The following is a 15,110-nucleotide window of genomic DNA, read 5'->3' as shown; positions in this document are numbered from 1 at the left end:
GTGGGCCTTACCTGGTAATATATATAAAAAAAAACACTAACTTAGTTTTGTTTTAAAAAGAACAGATGTTGCTCTTTCCCAAGCGCTGGTGGAAGAGACTGGCACTCGAGGCAGCTGCAGTGTTTGGTCCAATCTTCTGATAAACACGTGCATGGGAGTCCCCACACTTTACCCCACTACACGCAAACACTGTGGACCCATTTAGAGTGCAATGCTGCGTGGCAGTGTAAGAAAGTTGCGTCGTTGTTTAATTGTTATCGCTGGGAGATCGGAATTGAACCGGTGAGTTATCTGCGCCGAACCTGAACACCGCTTGTATTAACAGTTTATAATGTATCACGATTTCAATGGGTTTTACCGTCCTCCAAGTTTCAAGTTGTCCGTATTCTTTACGCACGCTGCTTGCGTTCGTGAGCTCAAATCATCGACATTTCTATTAATCGATATTTCTATTAATCGACATGTCGACGTTCGCGGCCACATCCCCCAATCCCCTGGGGTACTTGCAGATGTACGTATTTGAGGCTGAGTCAACTTAGACTAAGTCGCATGCCGGCCCAAGGGCGATGTCCCAACACGACAGGCCAAATTGCCAAATCGTTTCCGTGAAGCGTATCTTGGCCCCTTCCTGATACAGAAGCCACTCACTGACCACCTCCCACTCACACAAAGAACAACCACCACCACCACCCACCACCATCCATCTCCGAAGGGCTAACGAGCGGGTCGTCGAGTAAGCGTGAGTGTCTTGCGTGCGCGCACAATCACGACCAATCAATATTTCGAACCGGTACTGGGCCTCCCCTAGGTCGACTCGGCCTTAAATGAGTAAGTGTGCGATCCTGGTTACGGTTTAGTAGACATCAGCGTTGGGGAGACAAAGGCGGCCTGGCGTGGTGCTGGCAACACCCATCCCATTGTGTGCCCTGCCGGCCTTCATAGGCGCTCGCTAACCCTGTTGTTGTCCTGTTGTTGTTGTTGTTTTGCATCGATTGCTTACTGGATTGGGCGGTGTGCCAGCCAAGGCATGGGACGGGTCTGATGGAACAGTGGTTCTCAACCGGGGGCAATGTCCCAGGTGGTACGTGAGGCGATGTATAAATGCGTCAAATTATATAATATACAATGGGTGCCATTGGTGATTAATCGCGTATGAATCTGCCAATATGAAATAACTATGATACATTTTGTAATCCTTGTGGTAACCTGGAAAGATGTAAAATTACTTTCTATAAACTCATTGATCGTCAACGATGTTGGGTTTTCCAAGAGCAACCAGCGTGCGCCAACCAATCACGGCACGCATGCAGAGTCCGTTATTGATTATTATTTTTGGTAATTCGCTTGCAGCCACTCGCTAATTAGGATACCTCACAAAGTGTACAATTGGTTAAACCATAGATGTCACGATTCGTGCGTTCATGTCTCAGAAACCATGTTGGGTCGAGCAAGGGAGTGCTCGTTTGAGACTAACTTCAACAAGGGGTGGTGTACAGTAGCCAAACAATGTTTAGAACAACTGCCTGAACATGTTGAGAACCATTGCCTGAGCATATAGACTGCAGTAGTGGGGGACGTTCGGTCCGTGGGCCGTATGAGGCCCGCGGAATCATTTGGTGTGGCCCTGCCAAGGCAACCGCAGGCGGGACTCGAAATTAAAAAAATCTAGGAGCAAACCTGGAAAAGCAGCTGCGAGTAGCAACATCATCAATAGTCAGCTAACATCACACGCCTCGCCAAAGAGAAGTAGTTCCAGCCATCACATTAAGGGGTGAGTTAATTAAACGTTTCACCAAATATAACAGGCACATTTTTCAGTTGATATATTTTGTATGGCCCGCATAATGATGTTATAAATATCCAAATGGCCCTTGGCAGAAAAAAGGTTCCACACCCCTGATATAGAGCGTACTGTACTTGGAATTTAATTTGCGCAGTGGCCAAAAGCGCAGCCCTGCAATTATTCGCTCACGACACTGCTGTAGGAAGGACTTCGAGGAAGCTCAAGGTCAAGAGGGTAAAGTGGTGCGTGGAGAACGATTCTAAGCACACGTCTTGTTGAGTAGAGTCACAGCGCGAGTGACCGGTCGGATAGTCGCTCATGGTTACGGTCATCATGAGTGATCGTACGTGCATGGGATAGGGTCAGTGAAGGGCTAACATCAGTGGCTGGATGACGAGTTAAGGTTATGGTCAGCGAGAGGGCCACGGTCATTGGAAGGGCTGGTACTAGTTAGTGGTGGACTAGTTAGGATGTGTGTCATTGGAAGGGCTAGTACTAGTTAGTGATGGACTAGTTAGGATGTGGGTCATTGGAAGGGCTGGTACTAGTTAGTGGTGGACTAGTTAGTCTGTGGGTCATTGGAAGGGTTAGTACTAGTTAGTGGTGGACTAGTTAGGATGTGGGTCATTGGTAGGGCTGGTACTAGTTAGTGGTGGACTAGTTAGGATGTGGGTCATTGGTAGGGCTGGTACTAGTTAGTGGTGGACTAGTTAGGATGTGGGTCATTGGTAGGGCTAGTACTAGTTAGTGGTGAACTAGTTAGTCTGTGGATCATTGGTAGGGCTAGTACTAGTTAGTGGTGGACTAGTTAGGATGTGGGTCATTGGAAGGGCTGGTACTAGTTAGTGATGGACTAGTTAGGATGTGGGTCATTGGTAGGGCTGGTACTAGTTAGTGGTGGACTAGTTAGGATGTGGGTCATTGGAAGGGCTAGTACTAGTTAGTGATGGACTAGCTAGGATGTGGGTCATTGGTAGGGCTGGTACTAGTTAGTGGTGGACTAGTTAGTCTGTGGGTCATTGGAAGGGTTAGTACTAGTTAGTGGTGGACTAGTTAGGATGTGGGTCATTGGTAGGGCTGGTACTAGTTAGTGGTGGACTAGTTAGTAGGTCAGTGAGAGGGCTGGTACTAGTTAGTGGTGGACTAGTTAGTCTGTGGGTCATTGGAAGGGTTAGTACTAGTTAGTGGTGGACTAGTTAGGATGTGTGTCATTGGAAGGGCTAGTACTAGTTAGTGATGGACTAGTTAGGATGTGGGTCATTGGAAGGGCTGGTACTAGTTAGTGGTGGACTAGTTAGTCTGTGGGTCATTGGAAGGGTTAGTACTAGTTAGTGGTGGACTAGTTAGGATGTGGGTCATTGGTAGGGCTGGTACTAGTTAGTGGTGGACTAGTTAGGATGTGGGTCATTGGTAGGGCTGGTACTAGTTAGTGGTGGACTAGTTAGGATGTGGGTCATTGGTAGGGCTAGTACTAGTTAGTGGTGAACTAGTTAGTCTGTGGATCATTGGTAGGGCTAGTACTAGTTAGTGGTGGACTAGTTAGGATGTGGGTCATTGGAAGGGCTGGTACTAGTTAGTGATGGACTAGTTAGGATGTGGGTCATTGGTAGGGCTGGTACTAGTTAGTGGTGGACTAGTTAGGATGTGGGTCATTGGAAGGGCTAGTACTAGTTAGTGATGGACTAGCTAGGATGTGGGTCATTGGTAGGGCTGGTACTAGTTAGTGGTGGACTAGTTAGTCTGTGGGTCATTGGAAGGGTTAGTACTAGTTAGTGGTGGACTAGTTAGGATGTGGGTCATTGGTAGGGCTGGTACTAGTTAGTGGTGGACTAGTTAGTAGGTCAGTGAGAGGGCTGGTACTAGTTAGTGGTGGACTAGTTAGTCTGTGGGTCATTGGAAGGGTTAGTACTAGTTAGTGGTGGACTAGTTAGGATGTGATAATTGGTTCTTTACCCTTCTATCTGGCAACAAAACTGACACCTTTTTACAAGGAGTCATGTTTGAATAGACCGCAATACCTGCAGTCATAATACAAACAAAAGAACATAACTCTGATAATGTGCACTGTCCTTGAAGTTGATTGGTCCACTTCAAGGACAGTGCACATTATCAGAGTTATGTTCTTTTGTTTGTATTATGACTGCAGGTATTGCGGTCTATTCAAACATGACTCCTTGTAAAAAGGTGTCAGTTTTGTTGCCAGATAGAAGGGTAAAGAACCAATTATCATATTTTTACTGGCAAATGAGGTTCCCATAGTTAGGATGTGGGTCATTGGTAGGGCTAGTACTAGTTAGTGGTGGACTAGTTAGGATGTGGGTCATTGGTAGGGCTGGTACTAGTTAGTGGTGGACTAGTTAGGATATGGGTCATTGGTAGGGCTGGTACTAGTTAGTGGTGGACTAGTTAGGAGGTCAGTGAGAGGGCTGGTACTAGTTAGTGGTGAACTAGTTAGTGTGTGGGTCATTGGTAGGGCTAGTACTAGTTAGGGGTGGACTAGTTAGGATGTGGGTCATTGGAAGGGCTGGTACTAGTTAGTGGTGGACTAGTTAGTCTGTGGGTCTTTGGAAGGGCTGGTACTAGTTAGTGGTGGACTAGTTAGTCTGTGGGTCATTGGAAGGGCTGGTACTAGTTATTGGTGGACTAGTTAGTATGTGGGTCATTGGAAGGGCTAGTACTAGTTATTGGTGGACTAGTTAGGAGGTCAGTGAGAGGGCTGGTACTAGTTAGTGGTGAACTAGTTAGTGTGTGGGTCATTGGAAGGGCTGGTACTGGTGACTGGTTGGTCAAGTTTTGGCCAAGTGTTTGCCTTTGATAGCTCGCCCCGTACGTGCCAATTCTGCGACCTTTAAAGACGCTTGGGGTCTTATCCACGTCGACAACACAGGCGGACTGAGAGGCCAGCGTCGTCGGCGGCGGCGTCTAGACGACGCGTGACCACCATCACCACACGAGAGCGCTACGGCCACGTGGCCACTGGCAAGGAAACTGCCACCCCCCCCTCAAAGGTCGAAAGTGCAAGTCTCCTACGAGTATTCACTCGAATTACTCTGGGCACTCTTTCTCTCTCCGCTATGAAGAAGGGTCATTGCCCGAAACGTCGCCTATTTTCTGTTTTTGTTGCAATTTAGAGCAGTGGTGCTGTAGACGATTGCGTTGTGGAGGGGTTTTGTGTCCTGATTCATTATTTGTTTGTGCAACACTGCCATCGCAGCAGCGGTAGCAGCAGGAACGTGAACCACGAACAATGTTTGTGTATAATTGTTATTCACTCGTGGCGTGCCGCCACAACCACAAATCATCGCCCCCGATCATTCCGCTTTCACAAACGTACATACATACATACACACATACGTACACAGACAAGTGCACACAGAATACAGACTCCCGTCGTATATACATTAATGTACTGTTATCGGGCAATTGCTGTTAGCGAGCACCTATTTCGGCCAGCACGTCACACGCGGGGGTGGGTGACCAGAACCACGCCCGGCCGCCTTTGTCTTCCCAGTTCTGATGTTTAAACGTCACACAGGATACTCAATTAAGGTTGAGTTGACCTAGGGGGAGTCCCACAGCCTGTTCAAATATTTGCCACTGTTATGTAGTTGTGAGCGGGAATTGAACGAGGGTTGTTTCGGGTTTGCAGCGTGGTGCGTTAGCCCCTACCCTACCGCTCACGAACAAAGACACACACGTACACACGCGTGAACAGACACACACACACCTAAACGTACACACACGACAACAACACTAAGTAGCGGTGACGTCACCACGGCGCTTGTGCCAGGCCATGTGCACGTTGAGGCCACGTGAAGTGTCGAACGCCCGCTGGCAGGAGGTCACGGGGCAGACCCAGGTGCCACGGGTCGACTGACCGAGATGACCGAGATGACTGGCTGATGCACCACCTGTGCCCCCTACTGTGCCAACTTGCTGTACTTTAGCCATCTGGCGCTCCGCTCGATGTTGTGAACGTCGCTCATCTGCCCTCGGTTATTGTTGGAGGGCGACTGCCTCCAAGTGCACAGTAGCGTCCATCACGAGCCTCCTCCACAGAGGCCGATCTCGACACCGCTGGTACCAGTTATCGGCAAGTCCACTCAGCTCCACATCCTCTTGTACCACATCACTCCATCTCTTCTCCAGCCCGTGCCGCGCCCGTTTAGCCCCCTCACACACACAGGCGTGCAGGGCGGGACACTTTTGCAGGCGACGGGTGCGGACGGACTTCGGTGATAAAGCGAAAGATAATGAACTTCAGACGAATTATCGAGAATGGCCACGCGCTCTCACATAGTCACACAAACAACAAAGACAACGAGCCCCCTTATAGCCTCAACAGACGCTTGGGACAAGTGTTGTTAGCCAGCACAGGTAAACAAGGGGGTGGGTGGCCAGCACCGCGCCAGACCGCCTTTGTCTACTGCACCAGGTTACTTATTTGAGGCTGAGTTGACCTAGGGGAGGCCCGGCACCGGTTCGGATAATCGTCACTGGCGTTGGCCGTGAGCGAGAATCGAACTCGGGTCGCCGGGTTCCTGGCGCAGCGCGATAACCGCTGCATAGCCGCTCCCCAAAGACAAAGATGATCTACTCACGTACTCATACAACACGGTCATACGTACGCGCACACACACCAGCTGTAGTGAGGGACTTTCACAGCTGAGAAGCTGTGCGCACGGATTCCGCACGCTGTAACTAACCCACACCCCACCAGCACGACTACTACGGGAAGGCAATCGATCCGATCGTTTCATTTCTTATGCTTGCGGAATTCGCTCAGCAGCAAGGTAAGAATAACACGTTTTTTGTCTGGCTATATACACACACGAACAGTATATATATACTGACCAGCGTGGTGAGGTCTGGCCAAACAAGCCCTAGGACCAACATGGTATTGTGGAGACCTTCATTCAGCAGTGGATTGACCATGGGCTGTATATTCTAATAAAACTAATTATTATTTAATAATTGTCACATAATACGAGGAGTGGAGCAGTGGCACAGTCGTTGGCGCACCGCAACACGAACCCAATGGCCTGAGTTTGATTCGCGGTCATGGCTAACATCAGTGGCTATCGATATCTTGAATCGATCTTGCCCCCCCCACCATCACCAATCCGCACTGACCAGCGTGGTGAAGTATGGTCCAATAATCCACGCAACGTGAGCTGGGAGGACCTTTATCCAGCAGTGGGTTAACAAAGCGCTGAAGCGTGATGCAGCAATGATAACGTTATGCTGTTTAAGCTATACGTGTACACGTGTGTGTGCTTAGCGGTGGGGTGTTGGTCAGGAAACACTGCTTCACACCCCCTACAGCTGAGTTCGAATCCGAGAAGTGGACGTCGTCAAAGCGTCATTGTTTTATGCACCAGTCGGTAAACCTTCAGCCCTGCAATTTCTTGCTTAGGGCCTCCACTTGAGCACACTCCAGAGACATATATTGTATTTGGCCTACTCTTCCACGCTGGCCAGATGTTTTGGAAGAGTTGGGAGTAACCACGCTTGACCTCACCACACGCGACATGCCCATCAATTCACTGTGATCTACCCGTTTATTCAACTGGTGGGTGGATGGAAGAGGGGGAAGGGAGATTTAAGAAACTGATCATTGAACTGTCGAGCCGGGAGATCGAATCGCCAGAATCTCGCGGATATGAGCGGAAGGACTTCCCCTAGGCCTGTGGACCTCTCCACACAAGCTGAGTAACATCACCTCGTGTCCGAGAAAGGCCCGCGGAAGATGACATCACAGAACTATTACTGTGGTGCCTGCAATTACATATCATACACACGAGGGGGCGGTGCACATTCCCGCACGCTATGCTATACAGGTGTTCGTCACGTGGCATTCAATCCGTCCTATGCTGAATTAAGTGAAAACAAATAATTTCATGAGATGGATTGGTGTGCAGTCATTGATGGCGACTGGGCTGAGACTCATCAGCTAACTAGATTGGAGAAGCTGATTTAATCACGAGTGGCTGAAACCCGGATTCGAACTAACGTCGCAGCAGGCAATGTCTCTTATTCATAGCAAAACAATGAACAAGGGCAATTGCCCGAAACGTCAATACTTACATGTATATTTTTGTTCCTCTTAAGGCAGTGTTATTAACGAGTGTATTAAGTATTTTTTAGCGGGTAGTATGATCTATATTTGTCCCGTTGTAAATAGAAAAAAAAAACACTTAGCCGTATCGAAAATAGACGATGCTAGCGTACAGCCAATAGATATCAATAGTCACTATGTGGCGGTTATAGGTAATCTCTTACTCGGGTCACTCGCAATCAATGGAGCGTTCATTCATTGCATAAACTTGGTGAGTCCACAATGACAGGGTGCCGGAGGACGAAGCCTAAAACCCCGTTAGGTGACTCATACAACGTAGTTTCATCAAGGAGTATTGTTGTTTAAGTGACAGAGAGATTATTCCAATCATCAGCACGGCCGACACCTGCTTGTAGACTTGTAAGTTGACAACCCACACCTTTATTAAAATCACGGTTGCTGGCCACAAGCCAAAACGCAAAGCGGCCAGCAACAACCAGCACAACTGAACATGTGATAGATGAGAGTTAATACGTTCCTTGAATTGTGGCCTGCGGTGTGGTGAGTGGATGAGTGAGTGAGCGTGTTATTGTGACCTGCAGTGTGGTCGTGATTGGAAACGGTGTGGCTGAGACGAAACAGTCAGACTGGTAAACCGAGTCCTCAACACGGGTGGAGTTCATGACAACAGTAACCATGCTTTCGATTGAAAGCTTTCGTGACTGCAGGGATTCATCTTCTTGGTTTTTTCGGTAAAGTCGCGTAGAAGGGAAATAATAAAATAATACAAATAAAACATTATAATTTTATTTTACTATGTTTAAATTTTCTTATTTTATTATTTCCCTTCTACGTGACTTTACCGAAAAAACCAAGAAGAAGTAACCATGCTGTTAACATGCAAGCAGTACACATACATACACAGCGGCCCCTCTCTCTGCGAACTAGCGCCGTCTACCCCCCCACCCCCATTTATGTGCAGGGGGAAAGATGTGGGACTGCGTCCCTGACCCGTGGCACGAGGAGGCCCTGGGCAACGCGTGCACTCTGGCCACACGCGACTTCACTCTGATGCGCAGCGGGCGACTTCTCCGCGAGACGTCGTGCGGCTGGGACCATCGTCAGGGCGAGGTCGTCCTCGCCACCATCTGCTCCATCTTCCTGGCCACGCTGGTGCCTCCCGCGCTGCTCCTCAATCTCGGCGTGGCCGCCGTGAACCTGTGCGGTGGACGCCGCGCTCTCGCCGCCATCGGCGGAGGCGCCTCTCCTCCTCCACCTCCTCATTCTCGGAGCGCCGCGGCTCGCCAACCGTCCGCGGTGGACGTGTACGTGACGAGCGCCGCGCTGGCCAACGCCCTGCAGCTGAGCGTGGCTCTAGCGCACCTCACGGGGCTGACGCACGACGCGACGGACGCGACGGACGGGGCCGCCGAGCGCGACCCGCGCGGCGCGTACGGCTGCGCCGCGGCCTACGTCCTCTTCCACGTGTCGGCGCTGGCGAGCGCCTACTCGGTGACCCTGCTCGCCTTCGACGCGTACCTGGAGGCGGCGCTACCCGCGGGCTCGCGCCCGCCGCTCGTGGACGCGCGCAGCGCCCCGCACGTGTGCGCCTTCCTGTGGGGCGGCTCGTGCCTGGCCGCGTTCCCCGCCGCGCTGCAGATCGGCTGCTCGCGGCGCGGGCACCTCGACTGCGTGGCGCTCGGCGTGCGCGAGCTCGCCGACGTCTCGCTCGTCGTCACGGGCTTCGTCGTGCCGGTCGCGGGCTCGTGCGTGAGCGCGTGGTGCGCTGCGCGTCTGCTGTCACGCGGCGGCGGTGGCGGTGGCGTTGACGACGACGACGCCGCCGAGCGGGAAGCGCAGAGAGGTGCGCTGCGCATGGCGCTCGTGGCGGTGCCCGTCCACTTCTCGCTGTGGGCCCCGTTCTACGCGACCGTCGGGGCCGGCGTGTTCGCCGCCGTGAGGAGGAGGCCCTCGTTCCGCCTGGTCAAGGCGCTGGCACAGATGCTCGCATACGCGCCCCCGTGCGTGGCGCCGTGCGTGTACGCGCGCATGTGCCGTGGAGTGGCGGAGCGTGCGAGGCTCGTGGGGGCCGCGCTCGGGTCGCGGTGCGGGAGGCGACGCTACAGCCGGCACTCGTCGCTGCCCCTGACAGAAGCCGTGTAGGTGCGGGCGCGTGCGTGCGTGTGTTTGTGTGTTTGTATGTACGTGTGTGTATTCGGCACCTGGGTCTGCCCCGTGACCTGCCAACGGGCATTCGACACTTTTCGCGGCCTCAACGTGCACATAGCCTGGCACAAGCGCCGTGGTGACGTCACCCGCCACTTAGTGGCGAATGGCGATTGTTGTTGCTGTGTGTGTTTGTAAGTACGCGTGTGTGTGTTCTGTGAGCGAGCGAAGCGCTGGGCAGCTAAAATGCAGCGAGTTGGCACAAGGCTGGTCATCTCAGTCAGTCGACCCATGGCACCTGGGTCTGTCTCGTGACCACCTGCTTAGCAGGAAGCCTTGCCCACTGCACGTGGCCTCAAAGTGCACCTAGGCTGGTGATGTCACCGCCACATGGTGGCAACTAGCGGCTGTTATTGTTATGTGTGTGTCTACGCTTGTACCGGTGTGTGTAGCGTTGTGGCGACCGCACTGTGCTTAGATCCCTGTTACGCGAGTTCGATTCCAGGCCACGTCTGATAGTGGCGTGTGTTATCACAAAAAAGGGTGGGGACCATCCCTAGGTTGACCCAGCCATGAACGATTAACAATCGGGCGTGGCTGTGGTAACACCATCCCCTGGTGCGCCGTGATCGCCTGCATAAGGTGTCTACAATAGCACTTGGCACAATAATCTGCGAAGGCCGCCGTGGGGGTTCTTTGTCTTTTTGTGCGGCCGCTACAGGTGGATCGCTGCTTCGCATGATCGTGGGAGGCAGCGGTGAGTCATGGAGGTCTTCATCAATGGATTGACCACGGCTGATGATACATCCTGAGATTGCCTCGTGACCTCCCACCAGTGAGCCTTGGACACTTGACGTAGCTGCAAAGTGCACTTAGCTTGGACACAAGCGCTGTGGTGATGTCACCGTCGTTTAGCGGCTGTCAATAGTTGTTGTAGAGGTGTGCGCATCTCTGTACGCGTGCGCAGGGTCCGACTGTGGCGCAGTGGGAAACAAAATGATGCTTGTGACTTTATTTTTCTTCCCGGCCACGGTGCGATTGTTACGTCTGGATACAACCACGAACATTCCCGTCGCTGCGCTGTAACGCAATGCAAATTTCAGAGGTTTGACAATGTACGTCGTTAAGTTATTGAATTAGTTCTGCTTCTGTGATCTTTATTAAACAATTGCTGAAAACCCCACAGGGAGGCATCCGTCTGATTCCTCCGCGTCTTTTGATTTCGAGCGGAATTGCTGCTAGTGTTGGCAATGAGAAGAATTCCCATTCGGTCTCGGAACGGTTTGTTGATCAAGTGAAGTAACAATAATGACGACTACTAATTTAATTACAGCAGCTTTTGCTTCTGCATTAATGATTCATACTATTTATTTAATTTTTCGCTTTAGACCAGATAAGTGGACACCACGTAAGAACCGCTGGCCTACGATGGACAACAAAACCTAGTCCAGAGTTGATCTCGAGAGAACTAAAATAAGCTATTATTATTACTTTTACTTTCTTACCCTGGGGAAGAAAAGCCAACCTTGTTGGTCGTGTTAGCCATAACAGAGGTTTTTGGGTTAAATATAAATGTGTCGTTAAACCCGCCACCACCCGACACAGCCAATTAGTAAGGTTTGTCACGTAAACAGAACGTGCCAATTCGTTACTAGTACAGCACACCGGTGTGTTTGTGTGCTGTACTAGTTTACGTAAAAAACCTTACTAATTGGCTGTGTGGGGTGTCGTCGGGTTTAACGACACATTTATATTCACGCGATGTAACCCAAACACCACTATTATGAATAATATTGCTGGCGAAAGCCTACGTGTTAAACTGATTGTATTAGGTTTATTTGGTTTTATTTTGGCACAGGTGAAACCAGTTGGGCAATAAATCCCCATTTTCGATTGGGACCTGATTACTCCGATAAGCACGGTTGGCTACGTACGGTGCGAAAAAAACGTATACATTCTGTGCAAAACAAAACAAAAAAAACTATGTGCCCGGTTAAATAAGGTCGTGCATCAACGTGGCACACGTTACAAGGCTAACAACGCATCACACACAACAACAACACACCGGGTCCTCCTGGAGAAGCCGGAGGAAACCCCATTGAGAACAACAGGAGAACACACGAACTCCACAAGCAAGCAATGCCTCAATCGGTAATCGAACGAGGGGTTATCCTTGATGTGAGGCTGCAAGTGACAACACTGCGCCACCATCGTGTCGCCCGGATCGCACGGCGAGACGAAGCCGCTACGACACAGGGATCAACTTTGCCAGCAGTGGGACGTTGCAGGCTACGATGTGGGCAGCAGGAGGCAGAGCGGCAACATTCACAGTTGCAGCAAAATCCACACTTCATCCACAGCAAAATCCACAGTGCTGTGAATTTTGCTGTGGTTGAATTATGGTCAGAATTTTCCCACGATGCGCACGGCGCAGCAGTGGATTGACAAGAGGGCAGCATCGCGTGAAAGTCGAGTCTGTATCTCGACTGCAAGCGCAGCCGGTTGCGCAATTGCTGGCAACCGGTTTTCAGAGGCGGTCCGCGCATTGCGAGCGATTCACGACTCGGTTGCGCAACTGATGGCTCAGGCGTTAACCCGGCTTCACACCGATTGCATTCGCTCATGTGGTTACCAATGGGCTACACCAACTATTCACATCACTCATTTAGCACGTGTCAGATTTCGCGACCAATACAATTCATAATTATTATTTTGTCAGATCACGTAAATAAAAATGTGTGTCGCAAACCCTCCTCCACCCGGCACAGCCAGTTGATAACATTGTCAACAAACGCGCCAATGTATTACCGCGTCGGGCGTTGGAGAGCAATCCACACACATGTTACAACTGGGGTACAACATTTAACACTTCAGTCGGTAGTACCCAATGGGAGATATAGCAACCAACCATCGCCCCCTCTTGCGAAATCTTAGCAGGAGCCTCAGTGAGGCTTTGCTGAGTTGACCAGCGTGATCGGTGCAGAGATTCGGCCAACAGGGAGCGATGTTTAGCCTCGGTCGCAATGCTAAGCGTAATAAAAGTCCATGGGCCCAGAGTATTTATGTATTTAGGGGCCGTCCATAAATGACGTCACGCACCAAGAGGGGGGAGGTGTCAGACATGTGTGACGATGTGTGACGAGGGGGGGGGGGTTGAGAAATGTGACGTCACATCAAAACTCGCAACTTTAAATAAATATAGACAACACGTTCTACTTAATTAAATAGACTTTTTAGTAAATGTTTTCTCCTACAACATCAGAGTGCAGCGGCACATTAAATACGCACTACAATGACAATATTTTAAAACGATTTGAAGAATTTTTTTTTTTGGGGGGGGGCAGAGCTTTGTGATGTCATATTTGAGGGGGGGTCTGACTTTTTGTGACGCCGTGTGACGAGGGGAGAGGGGGTCAACAATCGTCAAAAATCGCGTGACGTCATTTATGGACGGACCCTTATGTATGGATGTGTAATTTCTTTCTCACCGTACGTAGCCAACCGTGCTAATCGGAGGCGCGGGTATATACTTGATACCGCTTTAGGAGCACCGATGTCTCGATGTATATGAGAGCGAGTTACTGGACTTGATTGCCACCCACTCGTTTTAAATGATGATCACATTATACTCTGGTATTGGCCACAACGAGATATTCGAACGTGGTACCGTCTACGGCAGGGATCGGTAACCAAAATAACATAGCGAGCCAATTTTTTTTCTCACAAATTCTGTATTAAAAAAAAACCCTCAATATTTCATGAGCCGCAATGCACGTGAATAACGTCAAGAAGTAGCCCTCATAGAGCCGCATGCGGCTCCGCAGGCTTGCCAGTCCCTGGGTCTCGGCTCATGGACTGTTTGCGCGTGCTGCGACATCATCGTTAAAAGTACGATGTCAAATTTCACGATATGATGATTATCGCGAGATCAGTTTATCTATTTTCCTAGTACGAAATTACCATTATCATCACGCGGGGAGAATATAAGTTAGTGAAGCAGATAAGCGGAATATCTTCATGTATTTCGATTTAAAGCTTTCGTGACTGCAGGGATTCATCTTATTGGTTCTTTCGGTGAAGTCACGTAGAAGGGAAATAATAAAATAATATAAATAAAACAAAATGAAAATACAATTCTCACGACGTTGTGGCCGAAACGTCGTGAGAATTGTATTTTATTATGTTTTATTTTTATTTTTTATTATTTCCCTTCTGCGTGACTTTACCGAAAGAACCAAGAAGATCTTCATATATATATCTGTTCCTCCACATTCCAAAATAAAATAATTGTATTCACTTCCCATCAACCACATGGCCTTCCGCGAGTGAATACTTTCAGCTGCATTGATTGAGTACAAGCAACATTCTTGCACCGGTTTCGACAATCATTGTCTCATCAGTAGATTCAGGCTCGCTTTGAACCAACGTTGGCCAACTGCACGATGTAATAGGCAGGGAGGGACAGATGCATGCAGGAGGAATTGTATACTGCGGTTCGCTCAACGGAGTCTGAATAATCTTTATAATGCAATAAAATGAATGCATGTCCGATGATCGTTGTGACGTCATAAAGCCCATGCCGTCAAATGCTGGACTCCGAAATGCGTTTTACGAAGCAGTCAATTTCGTAGACAACAGCGAAATATTCCATCCACAACTTTAAAGATATCGACTTTGTTATTGCATTTTGTCAGAAAATTAAATAAAATCTGAAATAAAGAAAAACACATTACCAACTGTAATCGCGGTATAAGCACATTTTTGGAATCCGCGGACTAAGCGACAGACGATACGATATCACACGACAGCTGTGTCGAGGTGTCGCCATATCGTGGCGACCCTTAGAGCATTGTGGGAGCAACAACGCATCGATTCATCAAAAGACATCGATTCTCAAGCGAATAAACAACTTCATCACAATCATCATTGTCATCAACCAAGTCGACCTTCATCCACTGCTGGATGAAGGTCGACCCGACGCCACCTTCACCCCCCTGCCCTGCGATGCCGCAGTGCGATGCCGCAGTGCACTTTTTTTTTTCTCTCTCTCTCCAGCGTAAAAGCTGTTTGTATTGCTCCATCTCATCAGCAGTCGTCCTCGAG

The 15,110-nt window shown here is 49.7% G+C and overlaps 1 protein-coding gene across 1 annotated transcript; it reads left to right on the top strand.

The window, feature by feature from the left end:
* Positions 1-661: 661 nt before the first annotated feature.
* LOC144941687 (G-protein coupled receptor 146-like) lies at positions 662-10,071 on the top strand. Its single transcript, XM_078868102.1, has 2 exons — positions 662-739; positions 8,824-10,071. Exon 2 carries the CDS (start codon positions 8,832-8,834, stop codon positions 10,002-10,004), a length of 1,173 nt encoding a protein of 390 aa, XP_078724228.1. The 5' UTR covers positions 662-739; positions 8,824-8,831; the 3' UTR covers positions 10,005-10,071.
* The last annotated feature ends 5,039 nt before the right edge of the window (positions 10,072-15,110 follow it).

Source organism: Lampetra fluviatilis, chromosome 1 (genome assembly GCF_964198595.1).
Source record: "Lampetra fluviatilis chromosome 1, kcLamFluv1.1, whole genome shotgun sequence".
NCBI lineage: Eukaryota > Metazoa > Chordata > Hyperoartia > Petromyzontiformes > Petromyzontidae > Lampetra > Lampetra fluviatilis.
Note: the sequence above shows the minus strand (reverse complement) of the source record. Positions and strands in the feature narration are given on the sequence as shown.

Bases quoted from the DNA above. Each gene is read 5' to 3' on its own strand.
- LOC144941687 (XM_078868102.1), top strand. From the start codon at position 8,832: ATGTGGGACTGCGTCCCTGACCCGTGGCACGAGGAGGCCCTGGGCAAC.